Consider the following 11,056-nt stretch of genomic DNA (forward strand, 5'->3'; position numbering starts at 1 on the left):
CAACACCTCTCTTACCAACAAGCTATGTCTTTTACCAGACAGGAAGCAGAGAGATGATTAGAAAAAGCACAGAAAGACACAGTCCATTAAAGAGATTTCGCTATTTCTCCCTACGTGAGATTTGAGTTCTAACGACTTGCATAGGCTCTGTGACGGGCCATGATACTGGCAAGTTTGCTGGAGAGGCAGAACGGGTATGAGGATCAGCCGCCAGGGTAGGTGGAAAGCGGCATCAGTGATGGTGACTGCGTAGCGTCAGGCATTGATTGACTTGGATAGCCAAATCTACCAAATCATCGAAGCGCAGAGGCAAATCCAAAGAATAAATCTTGTCCAAAATGTTGTCGGAAAGACCATGCGGAAATCGATCCCACATAGTATGGTTATTCTACTTACAAGAAGCAGCAAGGTTGTGAAATTCAGTTGCATAATCTGATACTCGTTGATCTCCCAGATAAAACCCTCGCCGCTTCCCGACCTTGAGCCGAGCAATCAAACACTCGGCGGAGCTCTGTGGTAAATGCATGATAGGAAGTGCAGCACATGACATTGCCCCATTTGCCAGTCCTTCCAGTGAGGAGCGTAACAAGACAGGCCAACTTCATCATATTGGAAGTGAAAAAGGAGGGCTGTAACATGAAAAACAGGGAACATTGCAAAAGGAATGCACTGCAGGATTCAGCCTCACCTGAATACGCCAGAGGAATTGCCGGAGCCGGCAAGGAAGCTTCCTGAGATGGGCCAGCATCAGGAGATGGTGGAGCTAATGAAAAAAAAAGGCGAGCTCTTTGAGCTGTGAAGCTATCACCTCCAAATCCCGGTTGGAGGCAGTGATTTGATCCTGCTGACGTCCCATGCCTGTGAGACATGAGGGAGAGTAACATAACAAAACAAACCTACAAACTCACTGCAGCCGTGACACAGACATTGTTTCTGAAAAGATAAAATATTGTATTTCCATGGCCTGCTTTCCCATATTTGAGTTAAACTAAAATGGTAGATCATGTTGAACTAGTTAAAGCTTGAATATACATCTTTTTATATATTATGGATCTGCTTTGGATGTCTGATGGCTTTACATATTGTTCACACAATTGTTTTGTTGTTTTTATTCAATCGTAAAATACGTCAAAGCTTGTGCTAATTAATGCATTTTAGCCAAATGTAACTCGACAACTTTATGCAATCTGTGTTATTAAATCATTTTTCAGATTACTCGATTAATCGTCAGAAAAATGGTTAATTACTCATTACCAAAATAATCGACAGTGACAGCCCTACCATATAAGTTCATCATCAGCACAGTCTGCATGGACTGTCCAGATGGGGCACAAATTTTTTTAGTCAGTATGTGTACCTCCCCTTAACTTTACTAAGAGAATCACAAAGTAGTCGTATTGCTCATGCACCGAATGTGTTTGTATTGGCTCGTGGTCAATGGAGTTTACATTGACAGGCTGAGCGATCGGCCGTGTGCGAGACAATTCGGCAGACATAGGCCACACTTTTTCATTAAAAACACAATAAAATATTTGCAGCCATGTCTTCAAATGTTTTTTTTTACAAAGTTGATTTTGAATGAATTTCTTAGAATCTGAATTTCTGAATGTATTTGTTACTTTCATAATTAAATGGAATGATTATTGCATGTGTAACGGTAGCCAGCTGGTAGATGGCTGTGCAGTGTGTAAACCTCACTCTCCTGACCTCAAGAGCTGCACTAGCGACTGATGATTAAGGCTGTAGCCTCCTTGTTAGGGCCCTTACATAGTCAACGCATCGGTACGCGTACGCGTCTGAAAGGCTACGCGCTGCTACGCTTCGGCCGCCATTAAGGTGCGTACACACTGCCAGGGACATCGCGCGCGACAGCGACTCAATACCATTCATTTTCAATGCGAGCACAGCGACTTCCGGCGACACGAACTGTCGCGACCGTTGGCGCTAGATGTGGGCGTGTCCAGCGACACAGTTGAGAAAAGTTCAACTTTGGAGCGACTAATGGAAGCGACAGCCAATAGGAGAGACGACAGGAGAGCTCACATGATCCTTCTCTCTCTCTCAGCTCCTGCAGTAACAGAAAGATGGATGAAAGGCTAATTCTTGCTGTTAGAAATTTTCCAGTGCTCTATGATATGTCTCTTCCCACGTACAAGGACATTTTTAAGAAAAATACTGCGTGGAAAGGTGTATCTGAGATCGCGGGGATTTTATGGACCCAGACAGACCGGCATTTGCATTTTCGCCGCAGATAAACAGCCGCTCTGGCAAACAGCACGCCTGGTTTCTCATTCATCTTTGATATAAAGCATTTTATGTACTGATTCCATTTATATTTAGTCTTTTCCCTCTAAAATATTTGTTTTAGTGGCAAGAAAAGAGATTCGCTGTCAACAGCAATGGAATGACATCCGTGAATGTCATTTATAAACGTTACTAGGCAACCAGTAGTGGGAACACCCACTAGCGACTTCACTGGCGACTTGCAGCGACAAAGTCGCTGGCAGTGTGTACACACCTTTATGCGTCGATGCGTAACCAAATGTGTCGTCCTAGTTTTTGATACGGGACGCACCAATGCACGCAATGCTATGCGTTGTCGGTGGGGTCGACATTGCAAGTATTGTACATTAATTCAAGTATATTATGTTTACAGAAGAAGATTTGAATACAATGGCGGGCGAAGAGGAAAAATGATGCGAGCTTATACGCATACATCCGCATTTATATGACAGTTCGTTGCAATTACACTCCAATAAAATAGCGTTGGAAAATGCCTGGAGGGAGGTTGCAACCGCGATGGGAAAGACCGTAGATAAGGTGAAAACGGACTGGAAAAGTGCCCGTGACAAGTTTACTAGGGCGCACAAAAAGGGGAAGATGACGTGCAGAAGTGGTGCGGGGCACCGTCAATCTCTGCACTGCCTTTGATGCCGCTTATGTAAAATCAGCAATATGCACTCCTCTTCAGTTGCCATTTTGATCTGAATATGACATGACCCGACTCTACTGATATCACCAGACTCTACTACCCCCTGTTGCGGGAGCGGTGTATTGCATTTCATGCATGGCCCGTGACGCGTGCGTCTGCTTGCGTCCACTGTTTAGACTATGAAAGGGAGCGCGTCGCTCGCGTCACTCGCGTTGCTTGCTTGCGTTGACTATGTAACGGCCCTTAGAGCACCCGCCTCCCACACCGGAGACGTTGGTTTCGAGGCTCATACGGAGCAGGTAGAATATTAGTGTCACAATGGTGCCGTGACCCAGATGGGAGTGAGGTTTAGGGGGGTGAGTGTAACAGGAGCCTGCTGGTAGATAGCAGTGCAGTGTGTAAACCTCACTCTCCTGACCTCAAGAGGTGCACTAGCGACTGACGCTAAAGGCTGTCTCCCACACCGGAGACGGTGGTACGAGTCCCGTACGGAGCGGGTAGTGTCACACATGTAATATAATTTAATTATGTTTTCTAAAATTAATGGAATTTCTAACTATTAACTAACATTTCCAGAATGTTTCAGGTCAGCTTTTGTGTTACAAACTAAAAAAGAATGTATCAGAACTTTCTCCAATGGTTATATTTAGGTTTTATTGTGCCATAAACTAACCTTTCCAAAAAAATAGCAGGGAGGCTTTTATGAGACAACCTAGTAAGAACTTGAAACGTTCTCTAATGGTTATTTTTAAGTTGTATATTTGTTCCACTTTTTGCAGTTTTTTTTATATTTGATCATTTTTCATAAACATTGCGGAGAGCTGATAGGGCAAGTATAAATGTACCTCTTAATTGCTATTTTTCAACACATTAGGGCCCACATAATACATTTCAGAATAGCTTACTTTTTTTTATGTTGCTTTTATTTTCAATTTCCAAAAAAAAAAAAAAAGAATATATATATGCTGCCTTTTTATATTTAGATAAAGGTTGTGAGTTGACGACAGACTTTATATACAAAGTTGCTTGACCTCAGAATTTGCTGGGACCCCCTGTTTAATATATTTCAGGAAAAAAAAAATAACCGACACACTTATTGCTCCTCTCCCAGCCTCTTAAAAATTTGTATCACCCAGTATACAAAAACCTTTTGGGGTTTATTAAATGTTGAAGTAAAGATTAGAGTGTATGGGATTTGAAAGGATTATAAAAAAAAATATCTGAAAAGCTTACAATAATTATATAATATGTGCTAACTTCCAATCGTACTTGCGTCTGATGTATAAGCACGCGCATTTGATCTGCACGAGCTTTCAGTCCTCCACAGGAATTCGCGCGCTTGCACAATTTAAAAATTAACGGTCATTCCGGTGAATCGACTCGCTGACAGACATTCATCGATTTCCTCAAAAGTACTTCAAGATGTGGTATTAAATATTAATTTGACAAAGATTTGACTCATGTTAACGAAAAGAACATGATGTAAAAGTGCGAGGAGTTTTTTATTCAAATGAAGAGGAGATGTCTCCGCTAAACGGTTCCCGTCAGTGGTCAGAAATGTATTTCACGTTGAATGTTTATTCGTTTTTTTATGTCTATCAATAATTTTCTAGTTGAAAAACACTCAACTCTGCATTGAATTTATTGGTGATTAGGAAGAATTTGCTTCAATATCTGCATTAATGTCCGGTGCTGAGCAGTGATGGTAAGTTACTCTTAAAAAGGAATGAATTGCTAACTACTAATTACATCTTCTACAGTGTAATTAGATTACTGTAATTATTCTGTCTGAAAAGTAATTGCATTATTTATTCTAAAACCCTCATCAAACTCGACCAGATGAAAAATACAAGGATATACATGAAACTTCTTTTAATTCTTTCAAATAAATAATATAAAATCAAATAAATTATTCATGAACTGGCCAAAGAATTTAAATGGGCTGCATTAAATTAGAAAACACACATTTTAACATTAGACATTAAATTGCGATTTTAAATTCACAATTGTTTTGTATAGAATTGATATATAGTCTATATAGCCTTAAAAATAATTGAGTTTACAAAGCATCCTAATGGCATTTTAATGTGTGAACATCAGTCACATTTACTCTTATAATTATAATTCATCCGCCTTCTTAATGATCGCCAGTGTGAATTATTACTAGTCAAAATTGCATTACAGATATATTTTTTTCAATGGTTTTGACGAGGCAAAAATAGTGAAAACGATGTTGGAGTTTTTCGGGCTAAATCATCTCGTGTGATTCACTCCAGTCCAGTAGATGGCAGAAACGCACCGCGAGTTGTTTTTGACCAGCATAAAACACGAGATGAAACAAGAGCTGCAGACAGTTTGAGCGCGCAGGTACGTGTTGTTTAATGTGTTTTTACATAATTTTATGTATTTATGTGGCGTGCACATCAAGAACTATGTTGATATGCTGCTTTTCTCTTTTTGGCGTTTTAATGACAGTAAAAGAAGATTATTATCTCCACATGAAGCTTTGTTTTCTGAAGGACGCTTTAAAATATTCAGAAATCTGAGAATATCATGTTTAATTTCTGATATATGAGCTCTTTAAATACAGGGACTGTTTATAAACGAGTTCACTGTAGATGATAATATACAGTTTATATCCTGTTATAACAGATTATTCCTGCTGTCTGGGAAATTAAATCTTACACAAGCACACGTTTATTTTGTTTTATCTCAGAAATAGATTTTGTTTAACAGATCTGTTATTGTGTGAGTAATTATAATAATGTTTTTGAGTTTAATGAATGTCAGTCCATTATAATGAGGATGTTTTTGTGTTCAGATGTTCATCATGAGAGAGCAGGTGGACGTGATCTGCTGTAAATCAGTAGGAACTGATCTGTCCATGCTGGATATTGATGATTTCATCACAGAAATCTCTCAGCTGAAGAAAGATGTGACGTCACTGGAGACAAAACTGATGGAGACAGAACTGTATTCACGCTGCACCTGTTTTGAGCGAGTTAAAGTTGAGATTGTAAGTAAGTTTCAAATGATGTGATATGACTGTGACTCTGTGATGATGAACGGTACAGATGTGATTGTGTTGTGTTTGTCAGGAGCTGGAAAAGGTTTCCTGTCAATCTTCAGTGTGTGTGACTGATGGGACCTCCACAGAATGTCAGGATTCAGTGTGGAGCGGCAGAGATCCGTCCACACCACAGCAGCTGCTGGACAAACTCTCTGAACAGAGATCCAGAGACACACAGGACTCACAGCTCACTTTACTCTGTTCTACTGATGCTCAGGAGAGTGTGTGTGACAGTAATCAGGGTGATCAAACCTCCACAGAGTCTCTGACTTCTGTCTGTAACGCTGGAGAACAGCAGATGCTGCAGACACCAGTGAAGATTGAAGTGAAGCAGGAGATAAAAGAAGAAAACAAAGCAGAGGAAGAACAGAGTGATGAAGATGATAATGAACAGCAGATGCTGCAGACACCAGTGAAGATGTGTTCAGTGAAGCTGCTGGACTGCAGAAACCTGATGAAGATTAGAGGAGAAACCACCACAGAGGAACAACAGCGAGATGAAGATAATTTTATTCATTCAGGTATGTTTCTTCATTTTGTGTTTTTACATTTTGAAGACAATCAACTGTCATGTCAGCATGAAAAAGTTCCTCATTGTTTTATTGTTGTTTTAGAAGTGTTCACTTGTCTTTTGTGCATTAAGTCCCCTGCACACTTCCTATGAAATTGAAGAACAAACATGTGTGACATCATTTAGATCAAAATCTGGCCAATATGAAGGTGTTTTTAGTTCACTTGATGGTTCGTAACATCTCGCCTGGGCAAACTTCTTACCGTCTACTAAACAATTTCTTACTGCCATTGGTCCACTTCATTGCTAGGTGTGACCACTGATATATAAATAGAACTGGATCGGTGATGCAACGTTAAACTGCCAGCAGGAGGTGAAGCCACCGGAAGTGTTCGAGCAGCCATCTCAGTATGCCCAACCTCTCATAGAGCGTCAATGACTGACAGGCGAAAACACACCCATTTCACCATCTCCGACCTGCGGATGCGACAGTTGCATTTCCGACTCTGTTTACAATCATATTTAATGTTTAATTAGCTTGTTATGGATAATTTCATTATGAGGGAGGAGATATACGTGGATCACAATGTCAGAGCATTCACCTGCCCCAGTGTTCAGGCTATCAGTGCAGCACAACCATCACCAAAGGAAGCGGTTAAACTGTCCACAAGTTGTAATGCAAGTAGGAAAAGCTGTAATATCTGCTTGTTTAGGGTGACAACATGTCCTTGCCTCCCAAAGGGACTTTACAGACTGGGATTTCTAAATCGCCTTAAATGCCCTGTATTTGCTTGGTATTCATATTGATGTGCTCTCTGTAGTCAGTTTAATTCATTGTCCTCCAGTCGACCCGTGTCAGTTTAATTTTATCCAACTTTGCTTTGCGTGTTTCTCAGTTTCTCTTTAATTTTAGACAATTTCCCCATTATTTAGACATTTCTCCCAAAAAACAGATTCTATATTTCTCAAACTGTATCAAAACGCGAATGCAAGCAAGTAAATGGAAATTTGAAATAATTGCAAATCACAGTGCAGCCTTATTCCAAAATGTATTACATTCATTATTTTCCTCAATATTCTACAAACAATACCCCATAATGTGAAAGAAGTTTGTTTGAAATCTTTGCAAATGTATTAAAAAATAAAAAATGAAAAAAAATCACATATACATAAGTATTCTCAGCCTTTGCTCAATATTTTGTTGAAGCACCTTTGGCACCAATTACAGCCTGAAGTCTTTTTGTGTATGATGCTACAAGCTTGGCACACCTATTTTTGGGCAGTTTCTCCCATTCTTCTTTGAGGACCTCTCAAGCTCCATCAGGTTGGATGGGGAGTGTCAGTGTACAGCCATTTTCAGATCTCTCCAGAGATGTTCAATCGGGTTCAAGTCTGGGCTCTGGCTGGGCCACTCAAGGACATTAAAAGAGATGTCCCGTAGCCACTCCTTTGTTATCTTGGCTGTGTGTTTAGGGTGGTTGTCCTTATGGAAGATGAACCTTCACCCCAGTCTGAGGTCCAGAGCACTCTGGAGCATGTTTTCATCAAGGATGTCTCTGTACATTGCTGCATTCATCTTTCCCTCGATCCTGACTAGTCTCCCAGTTCCTGCTGCTGAAAAACATCCCCACAGCATGATGCTGCCACCACCATGCTTCACTCTAGGGATGGGATTTGCCAGGTGATGAGCAGTGCCTAGATTCCTCCAGACATGACGCTTGCCATTTAGGCCAGAGTTCAATCTTTGTTTCATCAGACCAGAGAATTTTGTTTCTCATGGTCTAAGACTCCTTCATGTGCCTTTTGGCAAAATCCAGGCGGGCTGTCATGTGCCTTACTGATGAGTGGCTTCGGTCTGGCCACTCTACCATACAGGCCTGATTGGTGGAGTGCTGCAGAGATGGTTGTTCTTCTGGAAGTTTCTCCCCTCTCCACAGAGAAACGCTGGAGCTCTGTCTGAGTTACCATCGGGTTCTTGGTCACCTCCCTGACAAAGGCCCTTCTCCCCGATCGCTCAGTTTGGGTGGCCAGCTCTAGGAAGAGACCTGGTGGTTCCAAACTTCCATTCACAGATGATGGAGGCCACTGTGCTCATTGGGACCTTCAATGCTGCAGAAATGTTTCTGTAACCTTCCCCAGATCTGTGCCTTGATACAATCCTGTCTCTGAGGTCTACAGACAATTACTTGGACTTCATGGCTTGGTTTGTGCTCTGACATACACTGTTATCTGTGGGACCTTATATAGACAGGTGTGTGCCTTTCCAAATCATGTCCCATCAACTGAATTTACCACAGGTGGACTCCAATCAAGTTGTAGAAACATCTCAAGGATGATCAGTGGAAACCGGGTGTACCTGAGATAGATTTTTGAGTGTCATGGCAAAGGCTGTGAATAATCGTTTTTTATTTTTAATTAATTTTCAATTTTGTGTCTTTACATTTCTTCCTCCTGAATTTAATTTTGTCAATTTACTGTGTTCATTATAGAGCTGATGGAAGAGCAAGAGGAACATCGAGAGCTGAATAAACTTCAGCATCAGAAACATCATGATTTAATGACTGGAGAAAAATCTTTGAGTGACTCAAAGACTAAGAAGTTCTCACTAAAGTCACAAAGAAGAGCATCAAAACATTATTTCACCTGCTTTCAGTGTGGAAAGAGTTTCACGTTTAAAAGAGATCTTAATGTTCACATGAGAATTCATACTGGAGAGAAGCCTTACATGTGTCATCAGTGTGGGAAAAGTTTTACATATACACAAGATCTCAAGATTCATCTCCTCCGTCACACTGGAGAAAGACCATTTGAATGTGATCAGTGCGGTAAAACATTTGTTGTGGCAGCGCACCTAAAAACACACATGAAAACTCACACAAATAAGAATTCTTACAAGTGTTCTTTTTGTGGAAAGAGTTTTGCTTACCGGTCATATTTTAAACAGCACCAGAAAATACATTACAGCATTGGTGCTCCAATGTGCTTTGATTGTGGGAAGACCTTTACAACAGCCAGCAACTTGAACAAGCACCAAAGAATCCATACTGGAGAAAATTTTTACAAGTGCTCACACTGTGAAAAGAGTTTCACTCTGTTACAAAGCCTGAAAACACATGAGAGAATCCATACTGGAGAGAAACCTTACCAGTGCTCACAGTGTGGAAAGAGTTTCACTCAGTCACAAAACCTGAAAACACATGAGAGAATTCATACTGGAGAGAAACCTTACAAGTGCTCGCACTGTGGAAAGAGTTTCGCTCAGTCACAAGACCTAAAAAAACACGAGAGAATACATACTGGAGAGAAACCTTTTAAGTGCTCTCACTGTGGAAAGAGTTTCGCTCAGTCATACAACCTGAAAAAACACGAGATAATTCATACTGGAGAGAAACCTTACAAGTGCTCACACTGTGGAAAGAGTTTCGCTCAGTCACAAAACCTGAAAACACACGAGAGAATCCATACTGGAGAGAAACCTTACAAGTGCTCACACTGTGGAAAGAGTTTCACTCAGTCAGAAAGCCTGAAAACACACAAGAGAATCCATACGGGAGAGAAACCATACCAGTGCTCACACTGTGGAAAGAGTTTCACTCTGACACAACACCTAAAAAGACACGAGAGAATTCATACTGAAGAGAAACCATAAAAGTGCTCTTCGAGTGGGAGGAGTTTCAGCACAGCAAGACATGTGTTGCCCAAAGTAATCGCAGAGAGAAGTACTTCTTCAGTTACAATGCAGTGCAGCAGCATCTATGAAGAGTAATGTAATTTGCTAAAATCACCTGTTCTGGTGAAGTTTGGCCTTGTTCAACATTGTATTAATGACCCAATTTCACCTGATATTATTATGGTGATCTGATCACAAGTGGTTTGCACTAAATACAGGAGGAAATGGGGCCCAGAACGTTTTGTTATCGAATCACCAAAACCACATACGGAGGTAGTAAAAATGCATATGACCACATCGCAATTAAACTGTGCTCTTATGTGCGACTTTAAAAGGAAATAACCATCCGGTCCGAATATTTGAAAAGGCATACTTGTATACAACTACAAGAACTTCATGGATCTTCTACAGAAGTTTAATAAAGTAAATATAATTCTGATAGAAATGCTACAGTTGTGCTCAGATACAATTTCAGCAGTGTTTTCCTTGTCATTAATTACTTTTATGAGGTTTGTTACTATGCAGTAATACACTGACATAGTGAATGATTTTGTTACATGCATTTTCGGACTAAGGCAATAATATATTTTTTTAAATGTCATGTAAATGCATTAGTCAGATGAAAAGTGAACAAGTACGTTGTTTGCAAAATCGAATGTAACAGACCTAGATAATGTGATTGTAGCTTGGCTATGTCGAGCATGTATAGACCTTATTCACAGCAGTGCCATCTTTGATTTTTGACAGGCATGAGTGTGAGTGATAAGCATACAGTCTCTTCAATAGGCTATACTGCAGTCTTAAAGTTATTAGGATTGCTCCATGGACAAAACTTTGAAAAAATAACTTTCAAAGACAAACAGTTGACCAAAA

At 40.4% G+C, this 11,056-nt stretch overlaps 1 protein-coding gene across 1 annotated transcript; it reads left to right on the forward strand.

Annotated features, from left to right (window-relative positions):
• Positions 1–159: 159 nt before the first annotated feature.
• On the forward strand, positions 160–10,745 carry LOC127625524 (zinc finger protein ZFP2-like). The gene is made up of 5 exons (XM_052100841.1): positions 160–215; positions 5,209–5,299; positions 5,754–5,948; positions 6,031–6,523; positions 9,003–10,745. Exons 1-5 carry the CDS (start codon positions 160–162, stop codon positions 10,160–10,162), a joined length of 1,995 nt encoding a protein of 664 aa, XP_051956801.1. The 3' UTR covers positions 10,163–10,745.
• The last annotated feature ends 311 nt before the right edge of the window (positions 10,746–11,056 follow it).

Source organism: Xyrauchen texanus, chromosome 31 (genome assembly GCF_025860055.1).
Source record: "Xyrauchen texanus isolate HMW12.3.18 chromosome 31, RBS_HiC_50CHRs, whole genome shotgun sequence".
Classification (NCBI taxonomy): Eukaryota; Metazoa; Chordata; class Actinopteri; order Cypriniformes; family Catostomidae; genus Xyrauchen; species Xyrauchen texanus.

What these genes read in the sequence shown, in the direction of transcription:
- LOC127625524 (XM_052100841.1), top strand. Translation starts at nt 160, where the DNA reads ATGATACTGGCAAGTTTGCTGGAGAGGCAGAACGGGTATGAGGATCAG. An exon ending in TATGAGGATCAGCCGCCAGG is followed by an intron (nt 216 to 5,208) that starts GTAGGTGGAAAG and finishes GATTCACTCCAG; the next exon opens with TCCAGTAGATGGCAGAAACG. An exon ending in AGATAATTTTATTCATTCAG is followed by an intron (nt 6,524 to 9,002) that starts GTATGTTTCTTC and finishes TGTTCATTATAG; the next exon opens with AGCTGATGGAAGAGCAAGAG.